The sequence below is a fragment of the Gossypium hirsutum genome, chromosome D05 (genome assembly GCF_007990345.1).
Source record: "Gossypium hirsutum isolate 1008001.06 chromosome D05, Gossypium_hirsutum_v2.1, whole genome shotgun sequence".
Classification (NCBI taxonomy): domain Eukaryota; kingdom Viridiplantae; phylum Streptophyta; class Magnoliopsida; order Malvales; family Malvaceae; genus Gossypium; species Gossypium hirsutum.
Genome location: NC_053441.1, coordinates 1259134 through 1283708, shown reverse-complemented (window position 1 = coordinate 1283708; position 24575 = coordinate 1259134). Strand labels below are relative to the sequence as shown.

General features: G+C 30.7%; 3 protein-coding genes and 1 long non-coding RNA gene across 4 annotated transcripts; 1 reads left to right on the top strand and 3 right to left on the bottom strand.

The window, feature by feature from the left end:
• Window positions 1-114: 114 nt before the first annotated feature.
• On the bottom strand, window positions 115-3047 carry LOC121217444 (uncharacterized). Its single transcript, XR_005913542.1, has 3 exons — window positions 1987-3047; window positions 1310-1878; window positions 115-1204 (listed from the first exon to the last, which is right to left on the bottom strand). It is a non-coding gene; the product is annotated as an uncharacterized lncRNA (long non-coding RNA).
• Window positions 3048-7936: 4889 nt separating this feature from the next.
• LOC121217442 (uncharacterized) lies at window positions 7937-8971 on the top strand. Its single transcript, XM_041093032.1, has one exon. It carries the CDS (start codon window positions 8027-8029, stop codon window positions 8825-8827), a length of 801 nt encoding a protein of 266 aa, XP_040948966.1. The 5' UTR covers window positions 7937-8026; the 3' UTR covers window positions 8828-8971.
• A 366-nt stretch (window positions 8972-9337) lies between these two features.
• Window positions 9338-12219, bottom strand: LOC107958701 (protein NUCLEAR FUSION DEFECTIVE 4). The gene is made up of 3 exons (XM_016894537.2): window positions 11621-12219; window positions 10174-11084; window positions 9338-10107 (listed from the first exon to the last, which is right to left on the bottom strand). Exons 1-3 carry the CDS (start codon window positions 12113-12115, stop codon window positions 9621-9623), a joined length of 1893 nt encoding a protein of 630 aa, XP_016750026.2. The 5' UTR covers window positions 12116-12219; the 3' UTR covers window positions 9338-9620.
• Window positions 12220-17427: 5208 nt separating this feature from the next.
• Window positions 17428-18692, bottom strand: LOC121217441 (uncharacterized). The gene has a single exon (XM_041093031.1). It carries the CDS (start codon window positions 18424-18426, stop codon window positions 17809-17811), a length of 618 nt encoding a protein of 205 aa, XP_040948965.1. The 5' UTR covers window positions 18427-18692; the 3' UTR covers window positions 17428-17808.
• Between the last annotated feature and the right edge of the window lie 5883 nt (window positions 18693-24575).

Here is a 24575-nt window from a genome sequence, read left to right as displayed (position 1 = left end):
TCATGGAATAAAATAAGATTCGATTTGATTCAACTTCAAATTTGATCAAAGTCCTTACAAATATTATTACCAAGAAAATTATTTGAAAGCTAATGTAGTTAAATCGTGAGAATTTGTATTGGAGAAAAGTTTAAAAATAGACAAATTTAGTATACTTTTGATGATAACAATTATAAACAAAACTTAATCCGATTCTGGATTTTTACATGAGTAAGGTTTAGAAAAAAACATCACATAAATTCAACCTAATGGATTGAAATTCAACCCAATCATGAACAAGTTTTTACCTATTTAGAATACTGTATCTTACCACCTTCACTCTATTGCATCGTATTAATTATTCATAATGTTATAAGTTTGGAAGCAATTTAACATTAACAAAATTAGACATTGGGAAAAACAAACAAATAACAAAATTAGGAAATAGGTATAATCTTAACTACCTTGGGATGAAACAAATTCTGTCACTTTATTATCTGATAAGTCCAATTCCTTTAAATATCTCAAAGAATTTAAATCTGAAAATAACATTACAAATAAATTAGATCATTATACATTACAGTAAGGGGTGAGGCCAGAAAATTTGTTTAAAAGAGTCGAAATTAAATTATAAATTTGATAGACATTAAAAATACAATTTCACTATTTTAATAGCCTATGTCTTTATAATTTTTTTATCATTTTTAGAGGAGGACAAAGTGTAATTTTATCTTTACTAATTTAAAATTTTTAAATGACCTAAAAGAAAAAAAAATCATTTTAAGGAGCCCAGGACCCCTGCCAGCCCCTTGTTTCGTCCCTGATTGTCATAGTTAAACAAATTATCATTTAAACCAAGCAATTCAAATTTAATACATCCCTGTTGTTTCTTTTTTTTTTTCCAGCATAAACTCATTTTAATTATTTTTTATAGGTTTCAAGAACAATTAATAAAGCCAAGCTGATTTCGTACCTTGGGATTATTGCCTAGATAAGTTATATGCTCCCCTAAATTGCTCAAATCATCCAGGGAGATTTACAAATAAAACTAATAGTTAATATGGCTATTTACCTTTCATATGTATCCGCCCCTTCAATTTGTTATGGTATAAATACAAATACTTCAAATTTGAGAGCACACCAAGAGATGAGAATATGCTGTTGTTGAGCATATTTTCACTTAAATCAAGCACTTCAAGTTTGTTTAACTTCGGTCCATTTTTGTCTGAAAAAGAATTATGTAACTTCCTTACAAAATAAAATATTCAATTTAACTATTCAAATTATACCAAATATATGTATTTATGCTTGTAAAACTCAAGTGAATTACCATAAAATAAAGACCCGAGGCTCTTAATTTTATTTTTACATAAATACAACTCCTTCAAATTCATCAGATTACTGAATTCTGCTCATATCAAACAAAATATATGTCAATCAATCAAGTTATTTAAAGAACTTGTAATAAATAAACTTTTTATGAGATTTAAAAGCATATTAACAGTTCCTTTCAATCCACAATCTTGCAAGCGCAATGATTTTAAGGAGGCAAAACCATCTAAGAGTGATAAAACATTGTTTCCTAAATCATAGTGATTAGATAAATCCAATGTCTCCAATTGGTTCAATTTTGATAACATCTTAATACCTGCCAACACTAATATTAAGAGGGATTAATATACTAAGTGATGAAACTTCCTTGAACTTCAACTTTGGTAATAAAATATATATTTAACTTACCGTTGACAGGATTTGTTCCTGTGAGTAAATTATTTGCTAGATTTAAAGACTTGAGAGATGAAAGTTCACTTAAGGATGATAAAATACTATCATTGAAATTATTGTAACTTAAGTCAAGGATCTCCAACTTGTTCAATTCCAACGATAATTTTTCAAAACCTGCAAAGAATAAGTACATATTAAATTAAGAACAACAAGTAATTGAAATGTCCATTAAAAAAAACGTATTGATGTTATAATTAGTAATGAAGTTGAAAGTGAATAAACCTTCGTTATGAACACAACCAACAATAGAATTTCCACTCAAAGAAAGCATATGTAATTCCTTAAATGGAAGAAACAATGAAGCGTTGAGATACCAAAATTTCATCTTATTTCTCCAACTATAGTAATACAGATCATTGGTGGGCTTTGTATAAATCATATCCCAGCTAGGCTCTACGTCTTCAAATATTATTATGTTTGAATCATTAAGAAAAAGATGAGTGACTCGTTTAGTGATTAGGTTACACTTAACTCTTTCCCACTCACAACAATTCCATGATCTATCTTTTTCGCCTATTGAATAAAAACCTACATCAATAAAACTGAAGAAAGGTTTAAGTTGGAAGAGAGCAGTTCTTTCTTCCTCCAAGCACCCCTCACACAGCCTACCTCCTAACCTTAATAACACTACCAGAAGCATCGCCAACCGTTTCGACTCCATCTGTTCGCTTAACATATAACTCACCCTTTCATGCATTTGTAGCCAATACTGCAACCTTGGGCTTTATATACTACAACTAAAGGAACCACCACCCTCCATGTTTCCAAGAAATTCATTCATAATTAAGGTCCACTCGTCCCTTAGAAACTATAATTTTTTTCTCTTTTTTTTTTATTGATATTTTCTTTGGCAACGTCTTATTCGGGATACAAAAGTTGTTGATTGACCTCACTTTGTTGATGGCGGGTCAACCACGAAATCGATCATCTAAGTTGCGAGATTTGATTAGGGTGCTTATGGAATTTACCAGTCACAATTGTTTGTCTATAATTTTCAATCTACAAATTGGAAATTGTGAATTTCGAAGACTAAAGCAGCAATAATGGTCTCCCCTACTAAAGTAATATTAATGCTTCTATCAGAGCTGATTGACTTGGCGTCAACTAAAAGAAATCATTTCTAATTCCAAATATGTAAATTGGACTTCCATTCCAAGGCACGGCACTCGCATTGTATTTGCCTACAAATTTTAGTCATATTTGTAACCACATTGCCTTCAATTTGTGTAAAGATCTAAAAAGCTAAATAATTTTCTTTAAATTATAATAATTTTCCTGTAACAATCACGACAAAAAATAAAATATTACAGAAGAAAAAAGAAAATAATTATCAGTAAACTATTGTTATTCAATATTATCAATTTTATAAAATACCTTAAAAGTATACCTATATCTGCCCTAGCGTTAACTTTTAGAGAATACTTTGACTTGGTTATTTATTTGGTATATTAGCAATTGAGGGGTTTTTTTTTTCACAGAAAAAAATTGAAAACCTATCATATCTGAACATATTTATTTCTATTATAACATGACTTATTAAGTTTTTTTTAATATTTTAGTTATGTTGATGGGACCAATTCTTTCAAAAAGAAGTTTTTGAGGTGTTGATAGTTGGACAATCGATTAAGCCATCAATAATAATAAAATATTATTTTTTAATAAGATTTCTTTTTTTATACTTTACCGAGAGCCAACATATCCTAAAAGTTCATGTTCACAAAGCTAAAAGCATGATTATTTAATAGAGAGATACCAGTGTTATGAATAACATAATTATATAGGTCACTTGCATGAAGACTCAATAAACCAACTTAAAGCTTTATGAACTAAATCTTTAGGATATATTGGCTCCATTCAATTACAGGAGATAAAACTCCATCACCTTAACATTGTTAGGAGATTTTTGGTTTTTTTTCAAATAATATTAATTTGATTTTTGTATACTAATAAAACCGATGAGTGGATGCTCTCTGTAACCACAAGGCGACGAAGTATCAAACAAAGTAATATGGGGGAATCTTGGAGGAGGGACAAGCACCTTAATTTCATCTAGAAAAGTAAACTTGCTGAAACGTTTTGCCACGTAGATGTGAGTGTTGAATCGAATGGAGTAAAAAATTGAGTTAATTGAGTTGATAAGTTTTATTTTATCATTTTAATTTGATTTGAATTTTTTTCGAATTGAATCGAGTGAAATTATTCGAGTTAAATTAAAAAATTAAACTTTACAAATTAAAATCTTATTACATTATAACTAATTTCATGTCAGAGCACATAAATTTAAAACCATATACATTTGAAATTTTTTTGAAAGCAAAATAAGAAAAAAAAATTAGTATAATAAACTTGAATCGTTAACTAACTTATTTAGGTCCTCACAATTATTATTTTAGAAAAAATTTAAAATTGTAACTTTCTTTATATATTCTTTAACTTTTTTAGAATTTTTATAATTTTTCAAAAAATATAAAATTTAGAATTTTATAAATATTTTGAATTTAAAATACTTTTAAAAATGTTGTTGAGAGTAAAATCAATTTGCTCATTTTCAATACTGACAGAGTCCAAAGGGATATTTACATCAATCTATTGTTCGAGTTATTCTTGTAAATTTTAACTTTGCTGAAACTCGAAACTCAAATTACTTATTCGAGTTAACTAAAAAAATCGAATAATTCGTTTCGAGTAACTCGAAATTCGAAAAAGAAATTTGAATCGAATCGAATTTTGTTAATCCCTATAACCATATTACCATGTTACGTAACATTTCAGAGGTAAGAACGAAATAATATGTATATATATATGAATCTTATCTAATTAAATTATATATTTCCAAGAATTAAATATTTTTAAATAAAAATTGAAAAAGATCCTATCCTCCCTTGAATATGAATACAATATAATATTAGTCGGTGATTGAATACTCCTCAATAGGCCTCATTCTCTTAGGTGCAGCAAATGGTAGGGTAGGCAAGCGCTACTTATGGTGTTTTTGGACGGTTCGTTGAGTGCTACGTTTTGGGTCGGGAAGCCCCAATTTGATTTTTCATGAATCCATAATCACATTTTCATTCCTATTGTCAAACCATTTAATTTTGACATTTTACTTTTCCTAATTGGAGATGCTTGGGTCCGTAACACTGTCTAATTAATCAAATATTGTTTTAAAAGTAAAATTAAATTTTATTTTGAAAATTTAAGATAAAAAATTTAATGTAATATTTAAAACGGTTCATTCGAAAAGTAAGGAGTTGTTTAATAATTTAGAGTTGGGTAAGATAGAAAGAAAATTTAGAGTTGTAAAAAGAAAAAGACCTTTTCGTCTTCTCTTATATAGGCAAGAGGTAGAACATGCAATGTAAGGTCCCTAGCGAAGGTCCACATGGAGATGTCTAACAAAATTGCATGTCTGAACCAATTAAGAAGAAGAGAGAGAAAGAAATGAAATGTTAGAAAGCGAAAGTTAAAGAGTTTTGAAGCAAATCTAAGTGGTAGTAAGTAGACTTACTGTTATGTAATATCGTGTTAGGTATATATAAATGCTCAACAAATTGACTCTTCTGAGAATCAAGCTTAATTAAAATGTGATTTAACAAGTGGATAAATTACGTTACTACTCGTGTATTTTTTTTCATTTAATTATGAACAGTTACAAAATAATCATCCAATTATTAGTATTTCTTTTTATCACTCAACTATGAAAAGTTTTAAAATTGTAACTCAACTATTCAATTTTGCATTTTTTTCATTGCCAACTGGCTAACAGTGACAGCTTTTAAAATTGGTATAATACTAACTTTAACCTTCAAGATTTATAAATTGTATTAATTTAGTTTTGATTTTTTTAAAAAAAGTCTAACCCTCATCATTTACACGTGTAATTTGTTATTTTTTGTAATTTTGCTTTTCTTTGTACCATGTTACTTAAAAAGCAAAAAAACAAATTTATTAGCTAAATTTAATTGGAAATATACAAAAAAAATGAAAATACCCAAAATCCAAGATAACAATTTTTATTTTTATTTTCATCATTTTAAAATTAACCCTCAATGACACAAAGAAAAGCAAAATTACAAAAAAAAAGAGATCAAATTACACATTGAGTAAATGTTTGAGAGTTAACTTTTTTTAGATTAAGACTAAATTGACATAATTTATAAATGTTATGAGATAAATTTGCTATTATGCCCATTTTCAAAGTTGTCATTGGTCACCAAAAAAATTTATTGATAGTTCAGTGACCATCAATGCAATTTACCCATATCAAATTTATATATAGTGGTGTTGCACTAGTAACGTTCATACCGGTCGATACTTACCATTGCGGACCTAAATCGGTACAAAGTAGTTTATGTTCTATTGCGGTCAAAATTTTGATGCATTTCAATCATTTTGGTGTATTTTGGTCAATACTAACCGATACCGATTGGTACAAAACTTTAGTATTTTAAATCAATTTGTAATTTTTTTTATCTTAACCATTTTAAAATTTTCATAATTACATTTAAAATTAAAAGTTATTAATTTGAAACTTATATTTAGATATAAATATATTTATATAGATATATTTGTAATATATATTTGTGTAAATATAATTTATTTTTTAATCAAAATAATATATAATTTATGAAAAAAATAAAAATTTGAGTATAAATATATATAAACAAAACAATATTTAAAATATGGATAAACCCAAAATATCTTGATATGGGTAGGTAGTAGGTACCAAAATGAAGATAAACTGAGAAACATTGCTGAATCCGCCATATCATGCCGTGGAGGATCAAGATTGGAAAATGTTAAAATAATAGTCAAAGGCAACAACTCTTCACCTGTTAACGATATGATTCAATGCACTAACAGAAATTACAAAAAGGAAAACATGGAATATCACATAAAATCCGGTACATGTTTCGCGATTCAGATGAAGAATGCCTTCTTAATTCTTAATTTCTTAACTGACAGATCCTGTTTTAGTTCCTTCTATTTTGTTTATAGTAACCCAATGAAGTCAATACCAAAAATGTCAATCAAAGCTTTGACTCTTTTCATGAATTCATACACAAATACGTGTGGGGTTTTCGTATCCCATAAAAGACCTCAATTTTCAAACCTCTTATGACTTTTAGGCATTTCATCTATGCATTACTTTGCTGCCCACTACAATTGGTGCTTTCCTCGCTAATATCATTGTCATAAGTTGGTACAAGTTATGGGACATTTTTAAGCAATCCCTACAACTTTACAAAAATATTATTTTAGTCATTCATTTAAAATTTCATTATTTATCAAATCATTTTAAAATAGACAAAAAATTTTAATATCTATCAACTTTGCTAACGTGACATGTATATGGATTGTCACGTAGGTGCCATGTCAGTAATTATTTAATTCTTTTAAAATTAAAAGTTATTTAAAAGTATAAAAATTATAAATCAAAAAACATATTTTTAATATTTTAAATTTTAAAAACTAATTATTTGCTTATGGGTATGCATAGATGTTTCGTCATACGTTAACTTTTTATCTATTTTGGGTTATCTAACAAACAAATACAAAAGTTCAATAACTAAAAGAAACAAAAAAAACCTTTAAAAAATAAATAAATTCTTTTATAAAATAGAGGGGCAAAATAAATTATTATCCCTTTAAGCAACCATGTGTCTGGCACAATGGGAAACAGTCGGCCCACTTTAATCCTTTTTGCCAATGCCACAACCTCAAGGGCAAAATACGCAATTGGGTAGTACACGTTTTTGACAATGTTCTCAAACAACAAAAAATAGTCACACCAAAAACAATTAATGCTTGTAAATATTTTTACAATATTTCCTAATGAAAAGATAAGGTTGATAAAATGAATATCTGCCAAAACGTATTCACAAGTGAGGGTATAATTTTTGTTTTATTAGAAGATAGTATTGATAGGGTTACTCATAGCAAGCACATGCACCCATAGTGTAGCCTTAAATAAAAGACAAAAGTTTGATGAAATCATATGATAATATGCCCAATTTCACTTCACGTTCCTCTCAGTTTCAACTACCCTCCAAATTTTTAATTCAATATTTAAATAGCAGCAGCAACTTGAATTCTACCATGGTTATTTTTATGTATTTACCGTATGACACAAGTATAATAAATGTGACACAACTAAAAAGCATCCGTAATTGCAATTTGCATATATATCCCTTCCTTGTAAGCTTGGACCACTCATAGGCGACCATCTTAATATAAACCCCTCCAATTTGTTTAGCATCCTATGTTTAAACCAAGCACCAGTGCAATGGACTGGTATTCTTGGTTATCAAAGACTGCCCTTGAGCCTTCTCTTGTTTATGAATATGGCCTTCTTTTTTCTCACAATGAGCTTCAGAAGGAGGATTTAGCCTATTTCAGCCATGAGTTTCTTCAGAGCATGGGAATTTCAGTTGCTAAGCATAGGCTGGAGATTCTCAAGGTTGCTAGGAAGGAAATTGGGGAACCCCCTAAGAGCTTGTCCAAGCTCATTTTAGCAATTAACAAAACAAGAAAGTGTTTCAACAAGTATGTCAACAAGTTGGTTCATCATGATAACAACGTGATTAAACCGTTGCCAGGGCCAGAGCCGGTTCGTCATCAAGATCAGCGGAGACTAGCGGTGGCGTTGTTACGGAAAGGTAGCAAGAACGAGAGGGAGGTGAAGATAGAGCAGCCGATGGTGAGAACAACCAGGAAGGTAGCAAAATCTGGTCCCTTGGACTATAGAGGACAAGAGAAATTGTTGGTCCCTCCTAGGAGCTTGAAATTATCAGGGCCCTTAGATAGAAGAATGCAGGAGAAGCTAGTGTTTAATTACAGGAGCCCCAAAACTTCATCTGCTCCTACTGATATTGCAATGGCTAAAGAGAGGTTGATGCTGACAAATGGTCGTAGGAGCCCAAAATTGTCTGGACCTCTTAATTATGTAAGACCTCCAAGCTCAAGGATTCTTGGTGATCATTACAAGGAAAAAGCAGGTGGTGACTATGATGATCATACAGTATTATGGGCAGAACTGTTTCAAGACATGAAACCCACTTGACCATGTCTGAGGAATCTTTCTTACTTTTGTCGGGAAAGTTGAACCATGCACATTCAAAAATGCATGTGAATCTGATATAAAGGTTTGTTCTTGTTGAGTTCATGTAATCTAAATTTTTTTTATATTAATATTTCCTTTAAGATTTATGGTTTGTTAGGATCTTCTTGCTGATACAGACAGAGTAATGTCACAAAAAGTAGAAAACAATATTCATTAGCCACTATTGAAAGTATTCAACGACTTTCATCCACCATTTTAATGTAACGGGGGCTTGGTCGAATTCTTTAACAACAGCCAGCCACCGTCTTAAATAGTTGCAATGAATGCCAGTTTCTTATTCATCATAAATATTGTATCCCACAAAATCTAAGGTTCTTTAAAGTTCTTGTCTAAAAATACAAAGGAACATAAGGGCCATACCCGGTAGTGTTTTCATGTACACAAACAATCAGATAAAGAAAAAGTATAGGTTCTTTGCATTTAAAAATACTTAATCACTGCCTTTAAAAGTAAAGCTAAAATTAGCAGCTCCATTATCAACTTACAAACTTGCAACATCGTTAACAATAACAAGCTCCGGTATATCAGGTTAGCAAGTATGCAACAATGCAGCTCTAGATAGATTATACATAATTAGAACAAAGGTTGTAAGATTAGAGCTTGGATGCGCGTGTTGAGTAAATAGACAGCCATCGAAACATGAACTTCATTTATTAGCAAACTACGTGAGTGGAAATACCAAAAGTAGGCCTACGAAATGATCGAAATTTTTAGACACTTTATCTCAACAAACTCAGTAAGTTGAAGTTTGGGGCAGCCTAAATGAACCCCCACCGTAAAGCATTTGGTAAACAGGCCATATCCTCTTTGTTAGAATGATGCTTGCTACTGAGCCCACACCACAGATACCAGCAAGGATCAGGAAAGTAAGCCTAAAGCAGTTTGGACCGATGCATGAAATGCTTGAAGTGATCAGACCAAGTCCGTGCTGTTTTGCAGCCTCATTATCATATATATATCCTGCTAGGAGCCCCGAGAAGAGGAATGCTCCGAGAGGATTTCCTAGGGACATGAAATTGTAAAATATACCAAAATGCTTCAAACCGAAAAGCTCAGAGACGGTGGGGATCATGATTGAGAACTGAACACCATAGCATATTCCTAGTAATGCAGTTGCAGCATATAATGTACCACTAATAGCTGATGCAAAGAGAAGGTATGTGATGACCATGATGATTTGAGTGCATGTCATCCAAAGGGTACGGGGAACCGTTTTTGACCTGCAAACAACAACAAAGTCTTATAACCATTTGAGCTGATGTAAAAGATTGCGGGGAACCATTTACCTGACGAAATGTTCGGATACCACACCCCCACCAAGGCGGCCAATGAAGTTGCAAAAACTGAAAAGAGACAACAGTATTGTCGTGCTGTGTATGCCTTGTGCAATCCCTATCTGAGCCAGATTGTTGAGAACAGTCACACCGGAACCAACACCAGTGAAGTAAACCAAGAAAAGAAGCCAGAAATCGGCTTTGATTACAGCTTCAGTAAATTTGAAATCCTCCCCCCTTTTAGGCCTCCTCTTCTTCTTAACTGCCCCCTCACCCACGGCAAGAAGCATGGCCACCTCTGATGCTTCATCACCTTCACGGAAACTTCCCAGGTACGTCGACGATTCAGATGACTTCAACAGTGGTTCAGTTTTGTCTGCATTACCTTCACGTTGAAGTGTTTCATCTGAAGATGCAACTTGTTGGTTACGTATCTCAGGTTGGTTGATCCTCAAAGGACAAAAAGTCATCTTCACGGGAATCGCAAGGGGAGCCATGAGAAGAACCACCATTCCGACAAGAATGGCATAAGAAACCTCAGCACTAAAATGAAAAATAGGATCTAATATCATTGTTGTTAAAACATACAAGCCAAGAACCACACTAGCAACTTGGATAAAAAGAAAATGGCCATGCTCGGCGGAGTCTTCGCCAAAGGCAGGAGTACAAGCCCTAACAAAGTACATCATTACAAAGCAAAGAATAGGGACACCAAACGAAAGAAACATCAAAAGGTTAGCAGAGGATTTCCGAAGTATGGTGCTGTAAATTTCTGTAAATACCGCAGCACTTAGCCCAGCATAGCCCTTGAGAATACCAGCAACCGTGCCTCGACTGACAGGGAAATTTCTCATATTAGTGACTAGCACTGCCGTGCTCAACCAAGCACTACTGTTGGTAGCTACACAAAGTGCAAGCCATAACTGAAAAACCACAGAAAAAAATAGCAATCATTACAAAGGCATGAATATCCTACTCTATTATAAGTATTTCAATTATTCTTGATCCAAAGATTATGGTCTCTTCTAGTGCAACAGATATTAACGGAAAACTAGTTTCGAAGTACATGTTATTGTCAATTCCATGTCTTGTATGTATCAAACCATCACTTTAATCAAGCTTCAACGAAATTTCCTAGCTAGTTTAAAGTATCAAGCAACCCCAAATAAACCTCATTATTTCACCATGGAATTACCGTAACAAATTTCCTAATATTTCGAAGCAACAAGTAACGCCAGCTCAAAACCAACTTTACCAATTTGTATCAATCATTACAGTAGATCATATCTTCCAAAACTCCATAAAAGGACATGGTTGATCTAAGGATGCAATTAACTTCCAACCCAAAGTGCAGATAAATAAGGATTTGATCTATATAGAAACCAATCTAATCATTAATTTAAAAAAAAAAAAAACATAATAGCAGGGATCTGAAAACAATATAAAGAAATAAACTTACCAGCCAATAAGGCAGATATAGAACAGTTTTGCTAACAGCAAGCCAAAGAACACCATAACCCAAGATACAAGCAAAAGATCCAATCAATAGAATAACCCAAGGTGGGAACTTGTTACAAGCAATACCAGGGAGTAATCCAACGTTTTCACCAATATCATTAGCAACACCAAGCATTGTCAGCTGATGTTGGTTAAACCCCAGAACAGATTTCAATGAATGGGAATAAAGGGGGAAGTTGTAGGCATTCCCAGATGCTATCTGTACCCAGACAGCAGCACCAAGACCAACCCATGGTGGTCTTGTCCCTGCTTTGAGGTTCGCCATTGATGTTTTGTGGTGAATTTGGACACCCAACAGATTTTTGTGGGTTTCGTTGTCTTGAGGAGAGAGAGAGGGCCAGGGAAGTGAAGAGAAAAGAACATAAAAGAAGAGCTTCTTCTTTTTGAAAAGTAGGGAAGGCCTAAAGTTTTGTCTGAAAATGGGCTGACATGGCATTTGGACAAGTTTTTGCAGCAGTGTAACATGTCCATGTCAACTGGAGCTTCAGTCTATTTTATTTTCTATTTTCTTCCTGAAATTAGTGGTTTGATCGTTCTATCGTCAATCTGGAATCAAAGCTCAAAGATGTGCATTTTAAGAAATGGAATCTGTTCAGTGGATTTTTTATTTTTATCGATATAGACTTCTTTCAAGAAAATAATGAAAAATGAGGACAACAACATTTTATTATCCATCTTTTCGGGGTGTGTAACCAATTTGCTTATTAATCAATTCACGTCATATATTACATTTGTAATTTACAATTCAGAAACATATACATTTTTAAATTGATATATTTTGAAAATGCGATGGATTCAGGAATTTATGTGAATATATAATGTTTTGTAGTTGGATTGTATTTTTTTTAAATAAATAAATTTATTTTTATATGTTAAATTAAAGAGAAAATTTATCTTTTTGTTAAGTTTTTTTATCTATTTTTTATTAAAAACGAGTTCTAATAAATTAGAATAGAGTACTCGTGGCACGTTAATTTTATCAATCACATTAATTTTTAATAGTAGAAATGAATAATTTTTTTAATAAAAATCATTTACTTACTCACGTACAAAATTTAATTTAATTTTTAAAAAATAAAATAAAATTTAACTATTAAGAACTTTTATTAAAAAAATTTCAAGAATAATTTGCTCCTATCAAATTAAAAAATAAACTCAAACAAATTATAAAAAAAGATCCATTAAATTTAAGAGTAGATAGCTTTTGTTTGGGAATAACTTAAATTAAGGTGATCCTAAAAATTAAGGTTTTTAAGTATTAATAAAATTTTGCCACATCATCAAATTTTAAACACATAAAATTATTATTATACACCCATTCATATTCAACTAACTCTCCAACTCTATTTTTTAAAAAAATCATAAGTAATTAAAATTAAAAAAATCAAATAACATATAAATTTTAAAATTTACACAATTCTATCTTTAAAAAAAATTTAGACTATTCATTGAAGATTCAATGCAATATAATTTTTATTCAATGCAATATAATTTTTACTTTTAAAATATATATATATAATATGAAATAAAAAACTAAAATGGAAAAAAAAGAAAAAAATCCACTGCTTATAAACTATTTTTCTTTAAACTGGTTGCATAAAAATAAAAAAATATTAACTTATCAAAAAAATAAAAATGTTAAAAATTGTAAAAAAAATGTTTGTTTATAATTTAAAATATTAATTATTTTAAGTAAATTAAATTTAAATTAAGTTAGAGAAAATTATAGGTATAGATAAATATATAATAATATTTTACTATTTTTAAATTTAATGATGTGACACTATTTTATAAATAGTTAAAAATTATAATTTTTAAAATCATCTTTGTTTTATATTAAAAATTATGAAGTTGTATTCTTCCTTAAAAAGCATTGAACAATATTCAAGAAAGGAGCATGACCCACATGTAAACTTACTTATGTCACACGAATCATGGTGCCTTTCGTTATTGCGACACCAAGGATTTTGGTGGGTCCTCTTTCTCCCTTGCTTTGTTTATTCCACATTGTTTCGGTTCAATTTGTCGACACAATAATCAGCATAGCACCTCTTCTTTTCTTTTCTTTTATAAATAGGAGAAGTATTATATTATTTTATATCAGTTTATTCTTGGAATATTAAATTTATTTTTTAACATGAAATGTATTAACATCAAGAATATGTAAATTAATATTAATAAATAGATATATTCTGGCTGACCAATCAACAATCATATTTATTTCTCTTTTTTTATAAATTAAAATTTAACAGATTCAAATTATCAAAATACTTTCTTTATTCTCCTAACGAGAATTATCGATGACTTACTTCCAAAGCAATCATTAATCATTTCCACTACCAACATACAATCAATTTCAATAATCACCTTAATTTATCTTTTAATCCGGACTATTTTTAATCCATCCCTCAACTCTAAGTTCATTGCCAAACATCTACCAACAAGCATTTGAAAACTTTTGAATAACACCGCTTTTAATACATCATCATCGTTGATTCTTTGATGATAATTAAAGCAACTTAATGTAATTGATGTATATAATGATTCTTATAAAGAAAAGTAAATAAAAAAAATGTGTATGGATAGTATTGAACCGTGCCTGGAGTATCAGTTCGCCGCCATTTGGATTGGGAACAAAAATACATGCTTGGGGAAGCAAATTGAAGACATTGTTTGAGTTGCAAATTCCTTTCATTGTGGTCTCATTATTTTTATTTCCAAAATTGATAGGTGTTGAAAATTGGGATCCAACGGTCAATGTCGTTTTTTTATGGTAATTTCTAATTAAAAATTAATTTTATAGTTAACTATCAATCAACTTATTTAAAAGGGTAATTGAATTATTTGAAATTTGTTATTTAAGTCATTAAGTTTTTATGTTTTATTTTAAATAAAGTCCAGCTAGTGAGTTTTAATAAATGATTTGACGATTGGTACGTTGAATCAATACTCATCGGCGAGTAAAAAAACATACCTTAAATTCAAATTTCATTTTATAACTTTTTTAAATTAAGTGATCAAAACATAAACTTGCAAATATATATTATTTTTTATTTAATAATGTAAAGTTATTAACATCCCAAACTACTTAAAAAAACTAATTAAAGGGTAAGGTAACTCCCCAGTCTTACAATACTGCCATGGTTTGATAATTCACATAGCTCATAAACCATCAATTAATGCAATAAAGTAAGGTGGGGGGAGGGGGGGTTGAATCAGCAAGTGGTTGGTCAATGATCGGACTCTGCATTATGGGTTAACCATCCATCAATGCAAATTAACTACGTTTTGAATGCCTTTTCAGCTATTGTATTGAAGTGCCCAAACATTGTGTTTTTAAGTTCATAGATGAGCTTTCTTTTTCTTCAACAAAAATATTACTCTTTTTTCTTTTTCTACCTTAAAAAGTTTTAACTGATCGGAATGACTAAAAGAGAACAAAAATCCCAGACATCTTTAACATTCAGTCTTCCATGTCCAAATGTCCATGGTTGCACGACAATGAACTTAGAAACAGGAGAAACTAAAATTGTCAAAACATCAAACCCATGAGTTCTCCTCTACCTAGAAATTATTATATACTATCATATTTTAAGATGGACGTAAAGAAAGAAGAAATTGTTTGATTATAGAAATAAAAGGCTAAAGAAAAGAGAGGTGTGACATGGAATGGATCTATTGATTAAGTCCATCTCTTTTGGGAACAGTTTTTGCAGCCCAACATGTATGGGTTCACTTGTATATGAAAATCTTAAAGTGCAAAGCTAAAGATTATGTCCAACAAAACACATCACACCACGAAAGCATAAGGTTGGAGTTGAAGGGCAGCAAAAATGGAAAAAGACCCATACCCTAATCTTTTTCTTAAAGCAAAAGAGGTCTTAATCATACGCCCCTTGGAGATATAAAAGATGAGTGCAAAAACTTTTATTAAATCATTGAACCTAGAATTTGGCCGCTGCTTCTTTGTTTATTAATTAAGATTCAATTAAAAGAATTAGGTATAGCTGCTTCAAATATACGCTGGAGATTTAGATAGGGAGATAAGACCAATTAAATTAATTCATTCGAAATACAGACAAAGAGCCTCAACAACATCATCTTTTGCCTCTTTTTCTTCGAGAGCTGGCCTCATTTTTATGTCTTTTTCTCCTTTTGCAATAACAACCATAAATGGCAATGGATTCAACCTTTGGCCGGTTTTAATTTTTGAGAAAAATCCCATTTTTCAGAATACTACAAATATAAAGCCCCTTAATTTGTAGTATCCATGAACAAGTACTGGTCCTGCAGGTTTCAACATCATTCGACCACATATAGGATAAGAAAATATATTATATGCAACTCCACTCCAAGTCCATCCTTATCCTGATTAAAATGGAAAACAGCGTGGAACAATTACCATCATAAAACATGCCACATGGTTGGGACTTGCCATGACCAAAAATATAGACTGCAAAAATAATAAATAAAAGATTTTCCTCATTTTTTTGTTGGTCGACATTTTCCCCACTTAGATGGAGGAGAAACATTGGACGATGATATGGTAATGATAGGGAAAATGGATCTCTTTTCGGCTTTGGGTGAAAGAGAATCTTACAGATAATGTGGAGCTATGAAATGAAATCAACTGGTCCCCCATAAGCTATGAAAACCACTTTTGACTGTTTCCACCTTTAATGATTTTGAAAGCTTTCACAGTTTTCTGGACCCATTTTGCGTGCCACCAATATTATGAGAATAAAGTAGGGCGGTTTCCTAAATGTTCCAATTTTATTCTTCTTTCCCTCTTTTCTTTAATACAAATTTACAAAAACAATGGATGAAGTAATTTATTTTGAAGTTAAGACTGCAGTTTTAAGTCTTCTTAAATTAGGTCGAGTATTAGCTAAGAAAAATTTAAACTTATCAAATTAAATCCAGGCTTTAGGGCTAAAATCATTCTTTTCAGTTTCCTGTGGGCTATTGAATTCCAGTGGGCTCTCCCAATGACCAGTTCCTTAAATTGGAAAACAATCTTATGTTTAAACGCACCCTTTGCGACTCTCCGGAGTCACTTGGAAATTTATTTTATTTATTTTAATTATAAATGTCGAGTCAACTCTCATTCTAAATATTTGTCAACATTTCCATCCTTTCTCATTTTTACTGTCTTTTATGCATCATTAATTTCAAATTAACATGATTTTAACTATCATCATTTTCCCCTTAATTTCTGTCAATTTTACCAAAGGGGTCCTTGCTGTCACTTTTATAATCAAGTTTTTGACACTTCCCAGTTTCTCCAATGTTAAGTTTAATTTGTCCTTGATGTCTGTTCAGGTAAATTGTAAATCCAATGCTCAGTTTAATTCTCCTCCTTTGCATGGTCAAAGTAAAATGAAGTTGTGTAAAAGCTCTGCAAACGCTTGACCGATACCGATTTCAATCCTATAAACAAGAAAAAAAAGTGATTAGAACTAACAAAAAATGGTAAACATTAAAATTTTCAAAACAGAATTACGACGAGATTTCGAAAAAAAATAGAAGCAAATGGAAAAAATTTTAAAAAGAAAAGGGAAGACAAACTATGTACGGGACGAGTAGAAAGAGAAAAAGAACGAACGGAAGAAATAACGGAACTTCGGAAACGGGAAACCGAAAAGAAAACGGATAACGAAACGCAAAGCTGTACGGGGATGGAATGAAATGGAATGGTGTTTGGAGAACAAAAAGAGATGAAAGAATAAAATTTAAACCAATCGAAGCTGAGATTTGAATTTGGATTTTAGATTAGAGTTAGTTCCAATTATATCAAGATTAGATTAGTTTTTGAGTTTTAAGAGTTCATTTTTTTGTCCAAAACCACCTCAAATTTGCTATTGGCTGCAATTATATGTATCTACACCAACAAAGTATATGATAATTATGTTGATCGGATTCTACGGTTTCGGTCGCCCGGAGTAAACTAAAAATCATATCCGTCCCGAGTCCTTTCGTCCAGATCCCCAACCTCTTCGTCGGATTCTGACTTCACCGCCATCATCTGAGGCGCTACTCCAAAGCTCCATCTCCAATCACCGCAAAATCTCGGAGACTTGACCAAAAAGCTTGAAAGAATAAAGCAATACCACTCAAGAGGAACCTTCATCAATCCTCGGCTTTAGACATCACGGAGAGTCGGCTAGGCCTCGGCTGAAACGCTGCACGTCGACGCTGCTGGTGAGAGGAAGGTCTAATCAAAGCCGACAACGCTCTCTTAACCAAATCTCCTTCGACTCCTCCAATTCTCACCAGCGAGTTCGTCATCGCAGATCTACGCGCGTTAAGCCGATTGCTAGGCGCGTAACCAGACGACGCGTGCGAATTATTGAATCCTTTATGAAGACTGCAACGAAACGATCCAGGATGCGTCGTAGGGGAACACATACAGGTACGCTTTGGCTGTTTGCTCTGTAAATTTCTCAACGCCTCGGTGTTTCTACGGACAGCTGAAATCGAACGATTCGGCGAGATCGGACGGCTATCGAGCGAGAATCGAACAGACTGCGACGATTGAGTGTGGTTATAAACATTGACGCGCGGTGGAGAAATAGATCTAGGTTGATTAAAGAAAGTAGAAGAGCGTGAAGTAAAGCTCGAACTGGAATAAGCAAAAGCCGAGGAAGAAGAAGACGGAGAGTGTGAAACATAGTGAGAACTGAATCGGCCTGATGGGGAGAGGGATCGGAGAACCGGTCCACTCGATTTTCTAGAAGATGCCGCCATTTTCTTAGGGTGTTGTAGAAAAGAATTTGCAGAAGAAGAGAAAAAAAAAGGAGACTATTTTCTTGCTTTCTATATTTCTATATAGCCGTATTTGGCTGTTTAGTTCGGCAAACCTTGCTCCACTCCAGCCATGTATTTATAGGACAACGGGAAGGGTTAGTAATTTGGTAATTTCGCGATATTTTCAAAGCAGGGATTTTTAGTCCTTTTGTTTTGCAATTGTACCTCTCAACTTTAATTATTTATTTTTCGTGCCGTCGCCGTTATTAGTACTGTGTGCAGCTATACAACTCATTGTTATCTTTCCATATTTTCACATTGATTATTTTTTTTATTTTTTCAATTTGTTTTCTTATTTTATTTTTATTTTGGTTAACCGTTACAAATAATTAAAAATAGATTTGAAAAATCCTTTTATAAAAAGTTTCTGTCCATGTCAAAAAAATGTTAATTTCAAGTCATAATTATAACATTTATGAATTAGCATTTATACGACTTGCCTTTTTCTTTAATGTGCCATTAGTACATAATTAAATTAATGTTACAGCTGGTTCCATATATTGTGAACAAATCAGGGAAATTTAAAACGAATTAAAAAGGAATGTATCCATAACAATATTGATAAAATTCAAGCCCCCTAACCCAATTATAAGTCGCAAATAAATTTCCATTTTTTCTAAAATTTATTTCTATATAATTCATTGTTGATGGTGTGCTACTTATAAAACAAATAAACAAAAAAAAAGTCTTTAATCGCAAATAATGAGAGTTGAATTTTAAGACAAGTCGAATAATTTTGAAGTGGTCAACTATGATGACCACGAAAAAGTAGATATAAATTTAAAATTAAAAAAAAGTTTTAATAGTATTATTGCTAGGTGTAAAAATGAGAAAAGAAAAAGTTGAAAGGACATAAAAGCAAAAGTGATATATAATAGTGTGGGAGAGCTAACCAAACCTGGGGTTAGATTTATGGTTGGGGTTAGTTAAATGCCGGTTATTGATTCAGAGGGAGTCAGGGGACATGGTTTTTGGTTTTCTGAATTGAAAAAGATAAAGCAACCAACGGTTTTGGGTAAAAGCTATGGGCTCTGCCTTCTTAGTCACTGCCACTCCCTACAACTGCCTTCACCCATTTTTGTTACATCAAAAATTCAAAAAGCATTTGAGACACACTCACAACCAAACAACAAAAATGACAGCTAATCTTTTTGGGAACACTGAAAGGCGTTGATGCTACTGCCACGTATGGAGTCCAGCTCTTTGACACCCCACCCTTCTGTAACTCCCAATACTATCTACTGACTTTAACCTACCCTATCCTTTTCTTTCCCTTTAATTATTTTTCTAAAAAACTAATTTTCCATTTTTTAATTTATTTTTCATTCTTATCCATACTCCACATGCAATCTAGTTCTTGATTATGATAGCGCCACATGGGGCTTCATGCTCCTCTCCTCTTCTGTCTTATAAAAAATTTTCCTAGACTTTTTGTAACTTACGAATTTCATCAATTTGTTAATTTTTTTATAAATTAATTAAATCGAATCAATTTTTTTTATAAATTATTTTTTTCTTGAAATTATGATATGATTTACTTATTGGTTTTTAGTTCTGGTATTATCAGTATAAATCGAGTCTTACATTTTTTACAATAGAGGGGGAAAAAAACTTTAAAATGGAAAACACACATTTTTTAGTGAAAAATACCGACACATGGACATAGTGCTATTATTATGAAGGTAAGGTACATTTATAAATCATTAATAAATTAAATCATGTTAAAATATAAAATTAATTTTAATAACACAGAATTGTACGTTGTTATAAAAAATAATATATAAATTTAAATACCAAAAAAACAAATATAAATCTATATAGATATATTCCATCCATGAATCATGCGTGTAGGGAAAACAAAAGTGGAGCCTGCACACCGAAAGCACATTCTCGAATCCATGTTTTGGTAATTTGCAGATTTTTTCAATCGTTGATTAATTTCCTATAACAAGATTCTATTCTCTTCTTTTTCTGCAAAACTATAGTTGAGCGACATGTAGCCTCATGTGGGAATCAAATTATAGTTTATTAGCATAGTTTTAATTTGTATTTGGCGCTGAATTGTTTATTTGATTCTAAATTAAAGATAGATTAAAAACTTCACTATTAAAATTTAGGCACTTCGTATATTATTTTATTTTTAAAAAATGAAAAAATATAAAAAGAATTAATTAAGACATTCGTTAAAACGTGGTAGGCACGAACAATGTTTTGGTTTTACGAGTATTTGAATGTTATTCTGGCGGCAAGTCTTTGCTCCTCTAAGAGTGTTTTCATATTCTTTAAGAAATAATTTTAAACAATGCGTAATGTAAGAAATCAAAGAATTTTGTATTTTCCTCGGCATTTTTTTTCCCTTTTTCTGAAAACTTTTTATTTAGCATCAAAGAATAAAAAAAAGAAATGAATGGAAGACATTGCGGAATCTTTTTTCTTGGTTGCGCTAGTGCAAGACCAAATGTTCCAATCCAATTGACATAACCAACAATTATGGGAAAACCCATAAAAAATAAAAAGATTCCAATTAGGTTAACCTCACTCACAACAATTAATTAAAAAATAATATAATTGCAATTGTGTTTATGATTAGGTCAAACTTGGTTGATTATTAGAGATTTTACATTTAAAAAAATAAAATGATAATAAGAAATTTTAAAAAATCAAATAAAAACAATAATTATAAATAAAATAAATCTTATAGGTTGAAGATATGATGGGCTTTACGATAGGAGGAAGCAAAAAGTACAAAGAAGAGATTTGATATCTAAGAGCAATAATTAATCTTAGGTTCATTTGTTACAGCTAAACCTGTCTGCCTCTTCCCAACATTGGTCATTTCGTTTTATTAATTATATTCATTATTTATTCGCACACCCACTAAAACAATAACTTAATATTCTTTTTCCCTTTTATTTCATTCAATCATAGTAACAATTTTAAGATTTTGATCCTTTTTAGGCTTAATGCAAAGCTTTTAAAAATATATATATAATAATTAAACCCTTTTTTTACTCAATTTCATACTTTAACTAATAAATTATATCAAACAGGTCTTTTCATTATTAATTTTAACAGTTAAATTTAATTGTCCCTAATTTTTATTAGTTAAAGTCATCACGACGTGACATGTGATAAAAAAATTATAAAAAATAAAAATACTAAGAATTATAAAAACATTTATAAAAAATTGTAAAATTTTATAAAAATAGTAAAAATCTATAAAAATACATCAAAAACATCATTTAACCGTTAACTTTATTTGTTGACTATTAAAATTAATGCCCCTAATTTTTTTAGTTAAAATTATCATGTGTCGCAATATAGCGTTACATGTGACGAAATATAATAAAAATTAATAATAGTTATAGAAAAATATTAAAATTTTATATATGGAGAGAGAAATGGTGCATGTTATGACGTGACAAAATGCAACAATAGCTACAAAGAGGCTCACTTTTTTTTTAATATTTCTAAAATTTGAATAGAATTTGGTTTGATACACAAAACTAGCAAGAAAAAATTAAATGTAAGTAGGAGAAGAATATCAAACAAAACTAAGGAAACATTGGGTTGATTATGATCAACCTGGACGTATTGGAGAGACACAATAATGGGATACAATAATTCTTATCATTTTTTTATGAATTTTAAATTTCCTTACATTTTTATAATTTTTAAAAGATCCTTTTTGATGTATTTTTGTCCGTTCAAGTATTTAATTGAGTGTAAAAAAGACAAATAACAGTTTAATTGATTTTTTTAAGTTAGAGAATTTTTTACACCTCTAATTTTTTTTCTACTATTTTGAATTTTTTACACCTCTAATTTTTTTTCTACTATTTTTAATATATGTTGTCAAATTTATTTTCAGTTCATTTTTTTTCAAATTGTTAAAATTTAATTGTAACAGTGATGATTAAAAAGCGGAAAAAACAATGAACGGTTTTGATAACGTTACGGCGTGATAAATACGAATCAAGTGGTTCAAGGATTGAGACTCCAACACTATCATGAGATCTACTTTAAAGTTTTTGTTTTTTTATTGTTTGGTTGCATTTTTGTTAAACTAAAATTAACGATCCAAATTATTGGTTTGTTAGTGGAAGAGAGAATAGTTTTGGATCCTCCCCCAATCTTCGGACAATTTTGGAAAAATCAAATTTATACACAACGTGAATAAATAATTTTTATGTGAAAAAAAAAACACAGAAAAAGCAACGGCTTTTTAAATTGAGAAATACAAATTCATCATCAATAAAAAGTTTTAAATTGCACGCCTTACCATAACAATATGTAACGTAAAATAACCATAATAACAAACATAATGTTTTTATGTATATATAATTAGAGTGAGGGTGGGGTGCTACAGATTTAACCCAAATCCTCCTATTACAATATAAATATACAAATATTATTGTTTTGGGGTCCACGTCATCTTAAATTTAATTATTAATGTTTATATCTTTTATTAATTCATTCAATACATTTTTTTAGTTAAATTTGACTTTTAATTATTTAGTAAAAATCAAATTTGAACATCAAATTTTTAAAAAAGAGTCGAATTGATATTTTAATAAAAATACTCACTAAGATGTTAAATTTTTAAAATTTTTAAACATGACAATCCATATGATAATCCACATGTAGTTTATGCTTCTTTTTATTATTATTTATTTTTATAAGTTTTAAATTATTAATTAATATGACATATGAGACAAATAGTATCATATCAACATAAAATATACATAGTTTGCTACTATAGGGGTTGCCACACCAATATCATTTAAAAATAATAATAATTTATTAAGTATTTCTGTTTAAAAAGTTATTTGACTCTTTTTTTGGGGGGTCAAATTTAGCTAAAAAAACAATGGTCAAATTGACAGAAAGTTGGTCAAAGTACCATGGAGACCCTTGTACTAGGAGTCAAATAATATTTTATCTCTTGTAACACCCCTTAACCCCGAACCGTCGCCGGAATAGAATTACGAGGCATTACCGGACGTATCGAACGATTTACAACAATTCTTAAATAAATAACCAACATATTAAAATATTCATAAAATTTATTAGTTTGTTTACCAAATGACTTCATTTTTTTTTATAAAAATTTCGGCAGCATTTCTGCTTATTTTTACATAAAACCCCCTGCAAATTAAAACTCGTTCACAATTATTGTTTCAATTCACAATTCAACTTTTTCATATCATTTCAATAGCTCGTTTGACCAACTCGTTCGGTTTATCATTTCATCATTTACCCTATTAACAAAACTCGGACTTTGGCGGATAAACGGATCCAACCAAACACACCAGAATGGCACCCAGTGCCTCATCGGATAGTTCGAAGCAATAGTTGACACCCAGTGTCTCATCGGCAAAGCCGAAGAAAGTTGGTACCCAGTACCTCATCGAATCTATCCGAAGAAATATAGTGACACCCAGTGTCTCATTGACTCGAGGTCGAAGTATCCCTGAACTCTTCCAATCCTATGGCATGCCAACTATATCCGACTCAGCCCGACTAGTTAATAGGGTATTTAAATCACATATATTCTCAATTCAATCACAATTTCTCACACTTTCAATTCAATCATTTTCCACCTTCAATCAATAATTATTTCACAAATTCACACATTTTCACAACTCAATACATTTCCATACAATTTAATACCATTCACAATTCGATTCAAATTCATTTCCCGCTTTCAATCAACAAACAATTCAAATATTAATTCATATAAACTATTCAATTTAATTCCCACTAATAATAATAATAATAATACGAATAATAAATTAATACTAATATTAATACTTACCTCACATTTCATTTACTAGACACATAAATTAAAATTTAGCATTTAATAATAAATAACTTGAATTATAGTAATACAAACCGTTATTCTCCCGTTTTAGTCCTCGAAAACTTTCTCCTTTCCTTTTGACGCCGATGCCTCGGGTTCTTTGTTAGCTACGAAAATAATAATAATTTGTAATATTAATTACAGCACTAATTATAATAAATAATTGAATTTCTATTCAATTTCTTCCTAATTGTCAATTTAATCCTAACTAAATTCACTTACTTTC

Bases quoted from the DNA above. Each gene is read 5' to 3' on its own strand.
- LOC121217441 (XM_041093031.1), bottom strand. From the start codon at position 18,426: ATGGCGGCATCTTCTAGAAAATCGAGTGGACCGGTTCTCCGATCCCTC.
- LOC107958701 (XM_016894537.2), bottom strand. From the start codon at position 12,115: ATGCCATGTCAGCCCATTTTCAGACAAAACTTTAGGCCTTCCCTACTT. The intron at 11,085-11,620 runs GTAAGTTTATTT...GTGGTTTTTCAG, and splicing joins TATATCTGCCTTATTGGCTG to TTATGGCTTGCACTTTGTGT. The intron at 10,108-10,173 runs GTAAATGGTTCC...TGTTGTTTGCAG, and splicing joins GTATCCGAACATTTCGTCAG to GTCAAAAACGGTTCCCCGTA.
- LOC121217442 (XM_041093032.1), top strand. From the start codon at position 8,027: ATGTTTAAACCAAGCACCAGTGCAATGGACTGGTATTCTTGGTTATCA.